The sequence below is a fragment of the Geotrypetes seraphini genome, chromosome 8, assembly GCF_902459505.1.
Source record: "Geotrypetes seraphini chromosome 8, aGeoSer1.1, whole genome shotgun sequence".
NCBI classification, from domain to species: Eukaryota; Metazoa; Chordata; class Amphibia; order Gymnophiona; family Dermophiidae; genus Geotrypetes; species Geotrypetes seraphini.
The window spans coordinates 125,010,276-125,028,136 of NC_047091.1; the positions used below are offsets into that span (position 1 = coordinate 125,010,276).

General features: G+C 46.7%; 1 protein-coding gene across 4 annotated transcripts in view; it reads left to right on the forward strand.

The window, feature by feature from the left end:
- LOC117364858 (cold-inducible RNA-binding protein-like) overlaps positions 1–17,861 on the forward strand; it is a 76,575-nt gene that overhangs the window by 38,525 nt on the left and 20,189 nt on the right. Inside the window, exons 4-7 of one of the 4 annotated variants that reach the window (XM_033954564.1) lie at positions 2,115–2,232; positions 2,357–2,435; positions 7,857–7,924; positions 10,676–10,750. In XM_033954564.1, coding sequence (XP_033810455.1) covers positions 2,115–2,232; positions 2,357–2,435; positions 7,857–7,924; positions 10,676–10,680 — 270 coding nt within the window. In that variant the 3' untranslated portion in view covers positions 10,681–10,750. Of the gene's footprint in view, positions 1–2,114; positions 2,233–2,356; positions 2,436–7,856; positions 7,925–8,212; positions 8,937–10,675; positions 10,751–17,861 lie in introns of those variants that run through there. The other 3 variants (XM_033954565.1, XM_033954563.1, XM_033954562.1) reach the window with 3 other exon arrangements.

A 17,861-nucleotide genomic window follows, 5' to 3' on the forward strand; every position in this document is an offset into this window, starting at 1 on the left:
CCGGCGCATGCGCGGTGCGGGCATTATAGAAACTTTAAGTTTCTACAAGCAACACGTGCTTGTGAGACGTCCGTACCGGGGCTCTGTCTGATGACATCACCCCCACTAGTGAGAATAGCTGCCTGCTGTCCCTGGATAACAACTGTTACGGTAAGTACATTGCTTTCTGGATTGGAGGAATTTCTTTCTATATGCATTTCCTCCGTTTCCTCTCATTCAAAAGACTCTGGTCAAGCTGAAGTCAGACCATGCCACCATGATTCTGATAGCTCCTTGGTGGCCCAGGCAACCTTGGTACTCCCTTCAATTTCAACTCAGCAGCAGGGAACCGTTCCTTCATCCAGTGTTTCCTTCACTGCTTAGTCAGCATCAAGGATCTCTGCTCCATCCCAACCTGCAGTCTCTCCACCTGACAGCTTGGTTCCTCTCAACGTAACTCCCCTCCAGTTTTCCAAAGCGGTGAGGGATGTGTTGGAGGCCTCCAGGAAGCCTGGTACTAGACAATGCTACTCCCAAAAATGGACTACATTTTCTAACTGGTGTGTTTCTAATCGTAAGGAGCCTCAACGAGCCTCCCTATCTTCTGTACTGGACTATCTTCTACACCTGTCTCATTCTGGCCTCAAGTCTACATCCATACGAGTCCACCTGAGTGCAATTGCGGCTTTCCATCAGCCTCTGCAAGGGAAACCTCTCTCTGCTCATCCTGTGTTTTCCAGATTTATGAAAGAACTTTTCCATGTCAATCCTCCTCTCAAACCTCCTCCAGTGGTTTGGGATCTCATTGTTGTCCTTTCTCAACTTATGAAACCTCCTTTTGAGCCTCTAAACAAGGCTCCGCTGAAGTTTCTCACTTGGAAAGTGGTTTTTCTTGTTGCCCTCACTTCTGCCCGCAGAGTCAATGAGCTTCAGGCCTTAGTGGCGGATCCACCTTTCACAGTATTCTATCATGACAAGGTGGTCCTTCGCACTCATCCGAAATTTCTGGCTAAAGTGGTCTCTGAATTTCATCTCAACCAATCCATAGTTCTTTCTGTGTTTTTTCCAAAGCCTCATTCTCATCCTGGAGAATCAGCTCTTCACACTCTGGACTGTAAACGTGCTTTGGCTTTCTACCTGGATCGCACCAAACCACACAGAACTGCTCCTCAACTTTTCGTCTCCTTTGATCCGAACAAGTTGGGACGCCCTGTCTCGAAGTGTACCATCTCCAACTGGATGGCGGCTTGCATCTCTTTCTGCTATGCCCAGGCTGGATTACCCCTTCCCTGTAAAGTCACAACCCATAGGGTCAGTGCAATGGCGGCCTCTGTAGCCTTCCTCAGATCGACACCGATTGAGGACATTTGTAAGGCTGCCACTTGGTCCTCGGTTCATACCTTCACCTCTCACTATTGTCTGGATGCTTTCTCCAGACGGGATGGACAGTTTGGCCAAACAGTATTACAAAATTTATTCTCCTAAGTTGCCAACTCTCCCACCATCCCATTGAGGTTAGCTTGGAGGTCACCCACTAGTGAGAATACCTGCCTGCTTGTCCTGGGATAAAGCAATGTTACTTACCGTAACAGTTGTTATCCAGGGACAGCAGGCAGCTATTCTCACGTCCCACCCACCTCCCCTGGGTTGGCTCCTCTTATAGCTATCTGAACTGAGGAGACATGCCTGGTGCATCGGGCGGGAAGGCACTTGCGCATGCGCGGTGCGGGCATCTCAAAACTTCTGAAGTTTCTTCAAGCAAGTATGCTTGTGAGACGTCCGCATCGGGGCTCTGTCGGATGACATCACCCACTAGTGAGAATAGCTGCCTGCTGTCCCTGGATAACACCTGTTACGGTAAGTAACATTGCTTTATAAGTAAGATTGTCAAGTGATTTGTAAAAATTATTTTGATGGATTATACACTTGTAAGATATGAAAATGAATAAAGATTTACAAAGATCAAAAAAAAAAAAGTAGTATCTTGACATCTTGGAAATCATTTTTTAATAAGTATGTGGCTGCCTTTGTTTATTTTTGTTTGTTGCTTAAAAGGAAATGCTGTTAGAACTAACATTTTCTTTTATTTTTTTCTCCTTTGGCATCTTGGCGACATCTCCCCCGCAAAAAAAAAGACTGTTGATGGGCGTCAAATTAGAGTTGACCAGGCTGGCAAATCTTCAGATAACCGGAATCGTGGCTACAGAGGAGGTTCATCAGGAGGCAGAGGATTGTACCGTAGTAGAGCACGAGGTCCTGGGTTCAGTGAAAACTATATTGGACCGCTTGGTCACCCTTTGTATTCATTAGTTATAGATACATTTATGAAGTTCAGTGGGTTCTACCTGCTGATGGATTTATATATTTTTTTTGGCAGGTGGTGGAGATAGAAGTTATGGAAATAGGTTTGAATCAAGAAGTGGTGGATATGGTGGATCCAGAGACTATTATGGGAGGTAAATACAAAGTATACAACAGCTGTTTTAATTTGTCTCTAGAACATAAGTTTATCCCAGGTCAAACAGGCAAGTATTCTCACTAGTGGGTAATGTCATCCGACAGAGCCCCGATGCGGACGTCTCACAAGCATACTTGCTTGGAGAAACTTCAGAAGTTTCGAGATGCCCGCACTGCGCATGCGCGAGTGCCTTCCTGCCCGATGCACCGGGCGTGTCTCTTCAGTTCTTTTCTTTCCGCGGAGCTGAGAAGTTTGCTTCAACTCTGCGCTGAGTGAACCTGTGTTCTTGCCTTCTAGTACCGCGGTTTTGAGTTTGTTTTTCTCTTAATCGTGTGTTTCATTCTCTCGTGTTCTTATTTTTCCCCAAAAAAATTTTTTCCAAAGATTCGACCGGGTCGGCCGTGTGGCTGGGGCCCCGCTCCTTCGATCTAGCAGCGGAGCTTTTTCGGCCTATGTCCCGGCCATTTACCGGTTTTAAAAAGTGCATCAAGTGCCAGCGCGCGATTTCGTTGACGGACCCGCATCGACGCTGTTTGCAGTGTCTCGGTCCGGAACATCTTCCGAAATCGTGCCTGCCTTGTTCCACTCTAATAGCACGTGCTTTTAAGCGTCGCTGTTTCCTGTGGGAGTCGATGTTCAAGATGGAAGCTGCTAAGGAACCTTCGACTTCGACCAGCGCTTCGCCTTTACCTGCGAAGTCATCTTCTACTCCTGCTGCATCGGATCTTTTGAAGCCGGCTTCCTTCGTTCCGGCTTCGACCCCGCCTCCTGCTCCGGTGCCTCCTTCGGTCTCCTCAGATCAGGTACCTCCTCAGACCATCCCCCCGGTTGTTATTAAAGTGTCAAAAGCTTCTAAGGCTAAGCACTCGACCACTCGGGACCGCGAAGACCGTACAGGAGGTCCCACTTTGAGTGCGGCTTCCCCCTTGTCGGCTTCGCTGTGGTCGATCATGGAGGCCCAATTCATTGATATAATGACAACCATGGGGCCCAAGTGGCTTGCCACCATCCAGTCTGGGCATGCAGTCCCTTCTCGTGGGGGCGAGCCGCCCCCTCCTCCTCCCCCTCGCCGCTAGCTCTCGCTGCTAGGGGAGGAGGAGCGGCGCTTGGCCGCCAGTTCATCGAGGCGTGCTTCGTTTAGTGACATGCCGCCTCTGGAATCCATCCCCGTCCAGGGCGAAGAAATTTGGGATGTGCCTTCGGGTGATCGAAACCCTGGGCGTCGTCAGGAGGAATTCTTCCAGAGTCCCTTCCAGGCCAGACCCTCTCTCGACCCATGGATTGCTGCTCGAGAGGCGTTGGCCCATCCTCCTCTTCGCTCTATGGTCTCCAGCCCCATCTATTCCTTGGAGGCCTCTGGGGAACCATCTAGGCATCGCCGTTCTAGATCTCCTTCGAGACACAGAGAGGGGCATCGTTCCAGGCATTCCTCTAGGCATTCTACAGTCTCGCCGCAGAAGAAACTTCCTCGTGTGGGGTATTCATCTTCGGATATCTCCCCTCCTCCGGGCCCGGAGTTCGAGGATGTCTACGGATCTTTCTCTCCTTGTCGATCTCAAGTCTCCTTAGATCCGGAGGCATCAACTTCATCAAGTCCGTCTCACAGGCCTGTTTTGGCTGACCAGTTGTCTTTTTCGTCTTTTCTACGGCAGATGGTGGATGATCTCGACATCACCTTGGACTTGGCTTCGAACCATTGACATGGACCCGAACCTCCAGGACAGGCTTGCCAACGTTCCCTGTGCAGGTGCGGATTTGTTTGATGAATCTATTGAGACCGTGACGAAGAAGCTGTCGGACCATGAAAAATCTTTCCAGTCCATCCTTCGTCCCAAGCCAAAGCCTGCTCAGTCTCGTCCCTCTCGACCGCCCTTGATTTATCAGCGGCGTTACACTCCCAGGCAGGCTCCTGCTGCGAGGCAGCCAGCGAAGAGACAACCCCCGCAGAAGTCTCAGCAAAAACCTCAGCCTTCTGCTGTTCCCAAGGCGCCTCAGCCTTTTTGACTCTCTGGTAGGGAGCATAACCGATACCGTTCTGCTATCCCCTGTCTTTCCAATTGGGGGTCGCCTCCATCATTTTTATCATCGATGGATGGTTATAACCACCGACCTTTGGGTTCTTACCATCATCAGAGAAGGATACTCTCTTACTCTCTTCAGTTCCATCGGGTCCCCCAGGACCATCCTCCAAGAGAGTATCCTTCCAACTTGACCCAGACCGCCCTTCTTCTTCAGGAAGCTCAGGCTTTGCTCCGACTACGGGCCGTCGAGCCGGTCCCTGTGGACCAACACAACCGGGGGTTTTACTCCCGGTACTTCCTTGTTCCGAAGAAGACAGGTGACCTGCGTCTAATTCTGGACCTCAGGGTGCTCAACAAGTTCTTGGTCAAGGAGAGATTTCGTATGTTGACTCTAGCTTCTCTCTACCCTCTCCTCGAGCAGAACGACTGGTTATGCTCTCTGGATCTCAAGGAGGCCTACACTCGCATTCCCATTCATCCGGCCTCTCGCAAATTCCTCAGATTTCGGGTGGGACATCTGCATCTGCAGTATCGAGTGCTTCCATTCAGCCTGTCCTCGTCTCCCAGAGTCTTCACAAAGTATCTGGTTGTGGTGGCCGCTGCACTTCGGAACCATGGTCTTCAGGTGTTTCCCTACCTCGACGACTGGCTCATCAAAGCCGCCTTGTCTCCAGGGGTCATCTCTGCGACCCAAAAGACTATCTGGTTCCTGCAGAGTCTGGGATTCGAAATCAACTTCCCAAAATCTCATCTGCAACCGACCCAGTCTCTCCCCTTCATCGGGGCAGTTCTCGATACTATTCAACTCAGAGCATTCCTTCCTCCTCAGCGCCTGGATGCTCTGCTTCGTCTATGCCAGTCAGTGTCTTCTAGCCAGTCCATCTTAGCGAGACACAAGATGGTCCTCCTAGGCCTCATGGCCTCTACAGTTCATGTGACTCCTTTTGCCAGACTTCACTTCAGAATTCCTCAGTGGACCCTGGCTTCTCAGTGGACACAGGTGTCGGATCCCTTGACTCGTCACATCCTAGTCACTCCTGCTCTTCAGCAGTCTCTGCATTGGTGGTTGATCTCTTCAAATCTGTCCAGAGGTTTGCTGTTTCACTCCCTTCCCCACCAGAAGGTTCTCACAATCGATTCCTCAACCTATGCATGGGGGGCTCATCTGGACGGTCTTCGCACTCGAGGCTTCTGGACCAGTGTGGACCTGCTGTGCCATATCGATCTTCTGGAACTCAGGGCAATTTTCAATGCTTTTCAAGCTTTCCAACATCTGCTTCACGACCTGGTGGTCCTCATTCGCACGGACAATCAGGTCGCCATGTATTATGTCAACAAACAGGGGGGCACGGGATCGGCCTCCCTCTGCCAGGAAGCTCTCAGAGTCTGGGATTGGGCGATTCGCCACAACACCTTCCTCAAAGCTGTCTACATTCAGGGGAAGGACAATGCCTTGGCAGACAACTTAAGTCGTCTCCTCCAGCCTCACGAATGGACACTCCATTCCAGGCCCCTTCATCAGATCTCTCAGTGGGGGACGCCTCAGATAGACCTCTCTGCGACTCCTCACAACTTCAGACTGCCTCCGTTCTGCTCCAGGATCTACACTCCTCATCGCCTCGAGGCAGATGCCTTTCTTCTGGATTGGAGGAATCTCTTTCTATATGCATTTCCTCTGTTTCCTCTCATTCAAAAGACTCTGGTCAAGCTGAAATCCGACCATGCCACCATGATTCTGATAGCTCCTTGGTGGCCCAGACAGCCTTAGTACTCCCTTCTTCTTCAACTCAGCAGCAGGGAGCCATTCCTTCTTCCAGTGTTTCCTTCACTGCTTACTCAGCATCAAGGATCTCTGCTCCATCCCAACCTGCAGTCTCTCCACCTGACAGCTTGGTTCCTCTCAACGTAACTCCTCTCCAGTTCTCTAAAGCAGTGAGGGATGTATTGGAGGCTTCCCGGAAGCCTGCTACTAGACAATGCTACTCCCAAAAGTGGACTAGTTTTTCTAACTGGTGTGTTTCTAATCGTAAGGAGTCTCAATGGGCCTCCCTCTCTTCTGTATTGGACTATCTTCTACACCTGTCTCATTCTGGCCTCAAGTCTACATCCATACGAGTCCACCTGAGTGCTATTGCGGCTTTCCATCAGCCTCTGCAAGGGAAACCTCTCTCTGCTCTGTGGTTTCCAGATTTATGAAAGAACTTTTCCATGTCAAACCTCCTCCAGTGGTTTGGGATCTCAATGTTGTCCTTTCTCAACTTATGAAACCTCCTTTTGAGCCTCTCAAGAAGGCTCCGCTGAAGTTTCTCACTTGGAAAGTGGTTTTTCTGGTTGCCCTCACTTCTGCCCACAGAGTCAGTGAGCTTCAGGCCTTGGTGGCGGATCCACTTTTCACAGTATTCCATCATGACAAGGTAGTTCTCCGCACTCATCCGAAATTCCTGCCAAAAGTGGTCTCTGAATTTCATCTCAACCAATCCATAGTTCTTCCTGTGTTTTTTCCAAAGCCTCATTCTCATCCTGGAGAATCAGCTCTTCACACTCTGGACTGTAAACATGCTTTGGCTTTCTAGCTGGATCGCACCAAACCACACAGAACTGCTCCTCAACTTTTCGTCTCCTTTGATCCGAACAAGTTGGGACGCCCTGTCTTGAAGCGTACCATCTCCAACTGGATGGCGGCTTGCATCTCTTTCTGCTATGCCCAGGCTGGATTACCCTTTCCCTCTAAAGTCACAGCCCATAAGGTCAGAGCAATGGCGGCCTCTGTAGCCTTCCTCAGATTGACACCGATTGAGGAGATTTGTAAGGCTGCCACTTGGTCCTCGGTTCATACATTCACCTCTCACTATTGTCTGGATGCTTTCTCCAGACGGGATGGACAGTTTGGCCAAACAGTGTTACAAAATTTATTCTCCTAAGTTGCCAACTCTCCCACCATCCCATTGAGGTTAGCTTGGAGGTCACCCACTAGTGAGAATACCTGCCTGCTTGTCCTGAGATAAAGCAATGTTACTTACCGTAACAGTTGTTATCCAGGGACAGCAGGCAGCTATTCTCATGTCCCACCCACCTCCCCTGGGTTGGCTTCTCTGCTAGCTACCTGAACTGAGGAGACACGCCCGGTGCATCGGGCGGGAAGGCACTCGCGCATGCGCGGTGTGGGCATCTCGAAACTTCTGAAGTTTCTTCAAGCAAGTATGCTTGTGAAACGTCCGCATCGGGACTCTGTCGGATGACATAACCCACTAGTGAGAATAGCTGCCTGCTGTCCCGTAACAACTGTTACGGTAAGTAACATTGCTATTTCAATTTATGAAGTCAATTTATAAATGATTGTGGTTTTATAAAAATCAAATGAGACAACCAGCTAAGTTTTCAGTCCTTTATTTTCTTAGCAGGAGTCAGGGGAGCTATGATCGTTCATCAGCACCATCAGCCAACTACAGAGACTATGATAGCTATGGTAAGTTTTAAATGTAATGGGGGAGACGATCATGGGAGGGATGTATTTTTGATGTGATTTTATTTGAAGGTTGGGAGTGTTTGTATTCTAGGCCTGATGCTATTTTCCTACTTTCTCCGGGAAACTAGCTATAGTGCATGTGTAGAAAGAACCACCTTAACACCTGACAGTGTTTTTGTGGATCGGGAGGGGGATGTTGCCTCTCAGATGACACTTAGGGGAATTGAATGCTGGAACTTGTTGCTGTGCTTCAGTGCCTTTACAATTCTGCCTACTTCTTGTCCTCAGCTACACACAACGAGTAAAAATCCTTCCTGGCTCAAGATCGTCCTTCCATTGGCTGTGTTTATAAAGATTTTTGGAGCTGCGCTGAATCGTTATTATGTAGTGCATCTTACTTGTAACTTGCCCTTTGTAGTAAATTGTTCTGATGTAAAACACAGCCTGACAGCTTCTGATGTGACATAGGTTCTCGGAGGTTTTTTGGTTTTTTTCTTATGAGGTTTCTATTGAGTTTGCTATTTTTTTTGTGAAAATATTGCAGTATTTTTTTGTTTATTGCCCTAATGAGCCAAGATTGGGGGCTTTTTTTTAAAAATAAATTTTGAAAACTACCATTTGAGCTGGATTCAGTGATTATTGGAAAACACTTTATTCGGTGTTTACTGAAAGCTGAACCAGCTGTGGGTTAAACAGGTTTATAGCTTTTTGATGTTTCTTTAGTGTAACAAAGTGGTTCTGTGTAACGGTGGTTTTGGTATGTTTATAAAGACAAACCACCTTGGTATATCTAAAGAAATGTATTCTGTTCAGGCTGCATAATGAGCTATTTTTACTGTACAATGTAAACAGCCCATACTTAAAGACCTGCAAATATTTTTTGTATTGTCCTTTTTTCTTTACTACAAGAAAACAATTCATTGATACTGTACACAGTGGTTAAGGAATTCCTGTATTCATATTTTCTTTGGCTTCACGAAGCCTATTAAAAGACCGTCTGAAATTAACTTTGCTCCTGGCGATTACCTTTTCACTGCACAACATGAATGGTCTGACATGATGATGATCTATAGCTATAGGAATAGCACTTTCAGAGGTCAGATGGATACTGAGACTAGTCTCCCAACTTATTACACACTAGAATATTTTGTCTCACTCACCCTTAGATTATTTTTCTTGACCCATTAATTTTTATGATAAGTTTTGTTATTTGGGGGGGGGGGGGGGTACATCTTGGGTAATTATACTATTGAGACTGCACCATTGAGAGGATTGTTGAGCATGTCTCCACTGTTGGTGTGGGTCTTGTATGTAGCTATAATGTTACGTGGTGCTACAAGACCATGCAAACAGAAATTGAGTATATTTTTAACATTAAAATGTATACAGAATTGACTTTAAATATAATTTAAATTAGTGAAATAGAATAGGCTTAAAAAATTGACCCTAAGATAGCCTGCCTTGCTAGGAAGCACTTAAGAATGGTGACATGCTTCCTGTTTAATTAAACATAATTTTAAAATAGGTTGGTGTCCTTTGGGTGAACACACGAGTTAGCATTCAGCCTTTTTTGTACTGGGGATTGTGCAGGAACATTTAAGTAGAATGGTCTTAGGTAGTTGGGTTTGTTGATGCCTTAAACTTCTAAGAATCCTCTGCTAGCATATGGAAAACAGCAGTGTCCTTGGCGAAAAGAAGTGTTGTGCCTCCAGTGAAACTTCTGAGACGAAAGCTGCTCTTGGCTAGTTCATATGTGGGAATAGTCCTGTAATTCGAGGTAACTCTTTTGCTCATGTCAGCATCCTTCTATTGGGCTCATTTGAATCTAGTGTGCCTTGTAAAATGCTCTTTGACTTTTGGCAGTAAGCATTCTTTTTTTTAATGGCAGAGTGTACCAGTGATCAGACTGGCTATGGGTTTTTTTTGTAGGAATGTTAGTGATTTCCATTTATGATGATTATGTGCTAAACAATCTCTTTAGGGGTGGGGGTGGGGAGATATTATCCTAATACTTGTTTCCATAGTGATCCTCCAGACCAGCCCATACTAGATTATGCACTCCTGCCAGCAGGTAGAGACCTGAATTCCTGAGTTCTAAATGAGAATATAATAATCTTGTGCAGTCCACTACAGAGCTAGTATTTCTCAGTCTATAGTAGGTGGAGCCTGCTATAGACTTGGACTTCTGGTAGGTTTAGAAATGGGATCCTGGGTCTTGCCTAACTTTCTTTTTTTTTTTTTTTTTTTTTTGTGAATATCTGCTGATACTAAAGTTTTCCCTCTTTGCTCTGGGGCTTTGCTGGTGACCTGTGTAATGGCTGAGGCCCACTGAGGCTGTGGCTGGGTCCTGTCCCCACTTTCTCCTTGCTTAATACTTGTTTATGAAATAATCCTGGATAGATTTACTATTTGCTGCTACAATATTGTAGTTATCCCTAGACAATTTTGCAAATAACTTAAGTATACTGGAGGGAGGGATCTAGAGTTTTAAATTGTTTATATAATAAAACAGCCCAAATATATCCAGACCAGATCCTGGGTATGTTTTAAAAGATGTTTTTGGGCTGTGCTGTGGGTAAACCTTTATCTATAACTGACTGAATACATTTTCCCATAGATAAGGGAGGGGAATTGTGTGATTTCTATGCAGGGAATGTTGTCCTTGTTGTGCAAGAGTAGTGTCTACAGGCACACTGTATGGCGATGTCATCTGATGGATCTTTTTAGTAACATCTTTTTCTGTTTTGACAGACTGAAGATGAATCATGGATCCTGGTTTAAAGTCTTAATTATGGATGTAACATGAATCTACAAATTTTCATGCAGGTAAACATTAATGGCTGTTGGGAACCTTTTTAAATATATGCTTTATCCCAGGACAAGCAGGCATGATATTCTCACATGTGGGTGACGTCATCTACGGAACCCCAGCGTGGACAGCTTTTCAAGCAAACTTGATTGAAGTTTCAAGTTTGCACACTGCACCACGCATGTGCTAGCCTTCCTGCCCACTAGAGGGCGCATCCCCACCTCGTGGTCCTCAGTTCAATTTCATCCGCGGAGCCAGAAGCCCTGTGGAAAATTGTGCTCTTCAAATTGCCTTCTGTCGCCGCGGCTGTGTCCTGTTTTCGACGCGGTCGCTGCGTTTTTCCTTGTTCTTTTGTTTTGTTCTTTCAGTTATCGTCAGGGAAAAAAAAAAAAATTTTATTTTTCTCCGTCGCTCCGGGGGCTCCCGGTAGCCGCTGCCGTGGGACCTCGTCTGTTCCCGGCCGCTTTTTGGGCCCATGTCCCGTCCTGTGACGGGCTTTAAAAAGTGCAGTCGGTGCGACCGACTCTTGTCTATTACTGATCCTCACCGGTGCTGTTTGCGGTGCTTGGGCCCCCAGCACCCGACTGACTCTTGCTCCCGGTGTGCCACCTTTCAGAAAAGGGCTCTCAAACGCCGCAGGGCCCGCATGGCGGAACTTTTCGCCGTTGATTCCCTGGCTGGGAAGGCCTCGAGTTCGGCCCCGGCCTTGACCTCGGCCTCGGCCTCGGGCCCCTCGACTTCGCCTCGGCCTTCGGTCCCATAGAAGCTGGTTGCCTCGTCCAAGCCTGCCTCGGGTAAGTCTTCACTTCCCTCCTCAGCTCCGGGATCGACCAAAAAGCCATCCTCGGGCTCCTCGACGGCGGGAGGGTCTGCCTCCGCCCAGCCCAAGGTGTCCAAATCGATTGCCCCGAGGGAATACTCGAGACCGAGGTCGCCCTCTGAGGAGCATCCACCGGTCTCGGTGCTACCGCCTGGGATGGGGATCCCGGCTTTCCAGGACTTGCTCCGGGCTTTGATTGCCTCAGAGCTGTCCGGGGCCATTGAGCACCTGCAGCAGGCTTCGGCCTCGACTGCATCGGTCTCGGCTGCCCCGCAGATGGCGACCTCGGTCTCGGGTACTGGGGCTTCGGGCCCCGAGGCTCGTACTACCTCGACCCCGGCTGTGCCCTCGGACCCGGCATCGGCGGTCCAGCCTGAGCGTAGCGTGCGGCCCCGTGACAGGATGCGCCGGGTGCGGAGGATCTCGTCCACCTCGTCCTCGAGGTCCTCGCGAGGCTCCTCGCCTTCGGGCAAACCTCGGGCGAGGCGCCGTCCGAGGAAGGCCAAGCGATCTCGGGCCTCACCTCGGAGGCGCGGTCGCTCGTCGCCGCTCGGGGGCGAGTCCTTACAGGCCTCGGATCTCCGCCTTGATAACCCTAGTCTTTTTCGCTCCCCGGTCAGAGAGAGTTCCCGTGCCTCCTCGCCGGGGCGGAAGGGACGGGTCTCGGTACCTCGTACCCCGGGGGGTTCCCCCAAGGGTTCTTACAGGCATGACCGGTCCCCGACCCCCTCGAGGTCCCGAGAGCGAGCCTCATGGGGATCGGGGTCAAGGTGGCCCAGGCAACATTGGTTCTCCCTTCTACTTCAACTCAGTTCCAGGGAACCTTTTCTTCTTCCACTGTTTCCTTCTCTGCTTACACAGCATCAGGAGACCCTTCTACATCCCAACCTACAGTCTCTGCACCTGACAGCTTGGTATCTCTCGGGCTGACATCTCATGATACTCTTATCTCAGCCTGTTCGTTCCATTCTAGATGCCTCCAGGAAACCAGCCACTCTGCAATGTTATCATCAGAAGTGGACGAGATTTTCTTGCTGGTGTCTTCTTCATCATTTTGATCCCACTTCCCTACAAGTGGAGACGTTGTTGGATTATTTACTTTCCTTGTCTGACTCTGGCCTTAAGTCTTCTTCCATCAGAGTCCACCTCAGTGCTATTGCTGCTTTTCATGAGCCGGTCCATGGAAAACTTCTCTCAGCTCATCCCCTGGTGTCCAGGTTCATGTGAGGGCTTTTCAATGTGAAACCACCTCTTAAAGCCCCTCCTGTTATCTGGGATCTCAATGTGGTTCTTTCTGCCTTAATGAAGCCTCCATTTGAACCCTTGGCTACCTCTCCTTTCAAGTTTCTCACTTGGAAAGTACTTTTCCTTATTGCTCTTACCTCTGCCAGGAGGGTCAGTGAGCTTCATGCACTGGTTGCAGATCCACCTTTTACGGTTTTTCACCATGACAAGGTGGTTCTGCGTACACATCCAAAGTTTCTCCCTAAGGTTGTCTCTGAATTCCATCTCAACCAATCCATTGTTTTACCTGTTTTCTTTCCAAAACCTCATTCTCATTCTGGGGAACAAGCTCTGCATACTTTGGATTGTAAAAGGGCTCTAGCTTACTATCTAGAGCGTACGAAACCCCACAGATCAGTTCCCCAACTCTTTCTGTTCTTTGATCCGAATAAATTGGGACGTCCTGTTTCTAAACGTACGTTGTCTAATTGGCTGGCAGCGTGCATTTCATTCTGTTATGCTCAGACCGGACTGACACTGGAAGGTTCTGTCACGGCCCATAGAGTCCGAGCGATGGCAGCATCTGTAGCTTTCCTCCGTTCCACTCCTATTGAGGAAATCTGCAAGGCTGCTACTTGGTCCTCAGTTCATACTTTTACATCTCATTATTGTCTGGATGCATTCTCCAGACGGGATGGACACTTCGGCCAATCTGTTTTGCAAAATTTGTTTTCCTAATGGCCAACCTTCCCTCCATCCCTCTTTTTGTTAGCTTGGAGATCACCCATCAGTCAAGAATATGCTGCCTACTTGTCCTGGGATAAAGCAATGTTACTTACCGTTAATAGTTGTTATCCAGGGACAGCAGGCAGCTATTCTCACGTCTCACCCACCTCCCCTGGGTTGGCTTCTCTGCTAACTACCTGAACTAAGGAGACCAGCCCGGACCATCGGGCGGGAAGGCACTCGCGCATGCGCGGTGCGGGCATCTCGAAACTTCTGAAGTTTCTTCAAGCAAGTATGCTTGTGAGACGTCCGCATCGGGGCTCTGTCGGATGACATCACCCACTAGTGAGAATAGTGCCTGCTGTCCCTGGATAACAATTGTTACGGTAAGTAACATTGCTATCTTCTCCACCTGTTGAATAGCTAATAACAAGGGTTCAAGTACTATATCAAAAAGTAAAGGAGACAAAGGACATCCTTGTCTAACCTCCCCGTTGCAATTTAAAAGATTCTGAAAAATTATTATCAATACATAATCTAGCATCAGGGGAGCTATACAACGCTTGAATCATTTGTATAAATCCTGAACCAAATACCAAACCGATCCATCTTTATACTAATTTTTGTTTTCCTTTTCTTTACTTTAAGATAATTAGCTATTAATCTTCCCGCCTTATTAGAGCTTCCATAATACAGAGCTTGCTGCGAAAAAATATCATTTCTTATCAACTTAGAAGAAATCTCATTGTACTTGCATTTAACTTTTAAAAGAGCTTGCAAAGTGGAATGCTCCCACTTTTCAACCAACTTTGCTTCTAACAGTTTTATTTCCTGTTCTAAACTAGAAAATTGCTTTTTTATTTGTTTTTTAACATGAGCTGAGTACGAAATAATTTGCCCTCTCATAGTTACCTTAAAAGCCTCCCATAAAGTTTCCATAGAAATTTCCTCTATTATTAATTTGAAAATATTCATCCAACTTAAGTTGAAATTCTTCACAAAATTTTTGATCTGCAAGCAGAGCATTATCAAATCTCCATATTGGTCTACTATTATCTTGACCAACAACATAAAATTCAATCCACAGGCAGTGTTCCCTCTAAGCGGGCGGGTGTTGTGAGCAAACTTTTTTCACCGTGAGCCAAAAATATCGGGCGCCAGCAAGTTATGAGCCAACTCGCCCGATTCTCCTCTCGCCGCCCTGCCATCTGCCGTACGCCTCTTCCGATCGTGCGCTGTGACGAGAAACGTGTGCGCTGCGATGTAATATTTTGTGCGCCAGCGCACGCCAGCGCAGCTTAGCGGGAACACTGGTTCAAATGGTTTTATTTATTTCCCCAAATTTATTTTTGTTATACGCATTGAAAATATTTGATATTGCGTTTAAATCAAAATCTCAATAAACTTGAAACGAGTGCCCGTGAGATTGTGGGAGGGTTAAATACTCAAAACTTAGAAGTTTTTGCTACGCCAGCTTTCTGGTATCTTTACATACAGTGGCGTACCTAGCATATGTAACATCCGGGGCCCATCATTTTTTGGCACCCCCCCCATCTGTAAGAAAAACATGATTTTTAGTAACAAACCACACGTCACACATGAGTACCTAGGAAAAGGCAGCATCTTACATATTGCAGTGAGCAGTACATCAATACACCCATTGTAAAACTAAACAAGCCAGACCAGCACAGATCAATCCTACACCGTCAATCCTAACAGAAAACCATGTCTTTCGAACACACAGAACACAGAAAACACCTTCGCCTAGTAAGGAATATGTAATCACAGACTAACCCCTCCCTCTTTTACAAAACTGTAGTGTGGATTTTAGCTACGGAGGTAACAGCTCTGATGCTCATAAAATTCTGAGCATCAGAGCTGCTACCACCAAGGCTGGTGCTAAAAACGCTTCACAGTTTTGTAAAAGGGGGGATAAAATAAAAATACATAGACAAAGGTTAAATTGAACCAGCAAGAAGCTGGACTCTGCATACAATGCTTCACAGAAACAGTGACACATGTCTCCTAAAGCAATAAATAAATAGAAATTTTTTTCTACCTTTGTCTTCTGTGGTTTCTCCTTTCCTCATCTTCTTGTAACTCTCTTCCTTCCATTCACTGTCTGCCGTCTCTCTTCCCCTATATGGCATCTTCTCTCCTTCTATGCCCCTTCCAGAAACTGTATGCCTCCCCCTTCCATCTCTCCTTTCACCCCATTGGTCTGGCATCTCTCTCCTCGCCTTCCCTCTCCCACACCTCTCCTCATAGTCTGGTATCTCCCCTTCCCTGATTCTCTGGCATCTCTCTCCTTTCCTTTTCTTCCATCTTTCGCTCCCCCTCCATGCTCTCACATCTCCCCCTTCCTTTTCCCTTAGACTGGCATACCTTCCTCCTATGCTCCAAGCCCTGGCATCTCCTTTAATTCCCCCCCTCCTCTTCCTTCTCCCTCCAGCTGGGTACCGCAACACTCTTCCCTGCAGCTCTGCACTTCCCCACAATTGCCATGCTTCGGTTCCTCTTCTTCCTTCCTTCCTCCCCCCCCCCCCGCGGGACCCTGCGGCACCATCAACTCTTACTCCCTCTAATGTCGGCCCTGCAGCTCCAGACTTCCTCGCACCTTCTCCCCTCCCCCTTTGGATCGCTATTATTTTAAATGTTATAGCCGCGGAGCTGTATCCATCAGTGGAGATGTCTAACCTCGGCCTGCCCCGGAACTCTTACTGCAGCAGCCGCCCGTCTAGGCAGGAACAGGAAGTCACTGTTGCAGTAAGAGTTCCGGGGCAGGCCGAGGTTAGACATCTCCACTGATGGATACAGCTCCGCGGCTATAACATTTAAAATAATAGCGATCCAAAGGGGGAGGGGAGAAGGTGCGAGGAAGTCTGGAGCTGCAGGGCCGACATTAGAGGGAGTAAGAGTTGATGGTGCCGCAGGGTCCCGCGGGGGGGGGGGGGGAGGAAGGAAGGAAGAAGAGGAACCGAAGCATGGCAATTGTGGGGAAGTGCAATCCCCCCAATGCGTCCCCTTACCTTACCTCCCCTTACCTTTGCGACGCGTGTGTGCGCTGTGAAGAGAAACTTTGCGCTGCGATGTAATATTTTGTGCGCGAGCGCAGGCCAGCGCACCTTAGCGGGAACACTGATCCACACCCCTCCATAATCAGACAAAATGATAGGATCAATAGAGGCTTGTGTTATTTGATGTACTAAATGATCTGAAATAAACATAATTCTTGAAAATGACTTATGAACATGGGAACAAAAAGAAAATTCTCGATCATTAAAATGAAGAATACACCATATCTTTTAAATTAGAAGATTTTACAAAATTATCTAAACCTAGTGACTTTATAATTTTACTAGGTTTTTTATCCATTAAAGGATCCATAACAGCTTTAAAATCTTCCGCCATTACTAAATTAGAAGCAGCCAGTGGTAGAATCAATTGTTGTAGAGATTTAAAAAACTCTATTTGGTTTGAATTTGGGGCATATATATTGAAGAGTGCCAAAGCAATATTACCCATATTCATGTCAACATGCACCCATCTTCCTAAGGGATCAAAAGCAATTAAATTGAACACTGCATTACATTTCTTATTAACTAATATAGCAACTTCAGCTTTTTTTCTTTATCGCTGGGGCAAAGAAACAATGCTTCACCCAATTTCCCTCTAGCTTCTTAGATTCCTCAGCAGACAAGTGAGACTCTTGTATAAAACATATATCCGCATTCTGATTTTTTTTAAAAATAAGAGCGTGTTTTTCCTCTTTATCGGATGGTTTAGACCATTTACATTTAACGAAAATATTTTCAGAGTCATTGTAAAACTGTATAAAATAATCTTCCATAAATCCTTCAATAAATACATTATAATGTAAACAATTAAAATTTATACCTTCCCCAAAATCAGGATGTGGAAAAATATAAACCCCCCTCCCATACCTTCTCCCCCACCTCCCCACTCAACCCCACCTAAATAAAAGTGGAAACTTGGAAACACGCATGCGGTACCCAGTGACATTCAACTCCCACAGGCCAATAACTTTTACATCAGAAATTCTAGAATTATAAGCTAACTATATTCTCTCCATCTAAATTAAAACTAACTGTGTTATCAAATTACAATTATTTCATTAAGAATATTAATTCATTTTACCCCTCAAGTCCCAAATTTTCTTATTATTAATCCAATTTTCCTTATATACAATATTATAGGACTTTATTCAAACTATTACAAATACCCAAATTATTCCAAAATAAATTAGTTAAAAATTACCCCCTCTTTAAATATCAATCTCCTGACATTAAAAAAAAAATTCTATATCAATTCAAAAACCAATATCCATACTCCCCTAA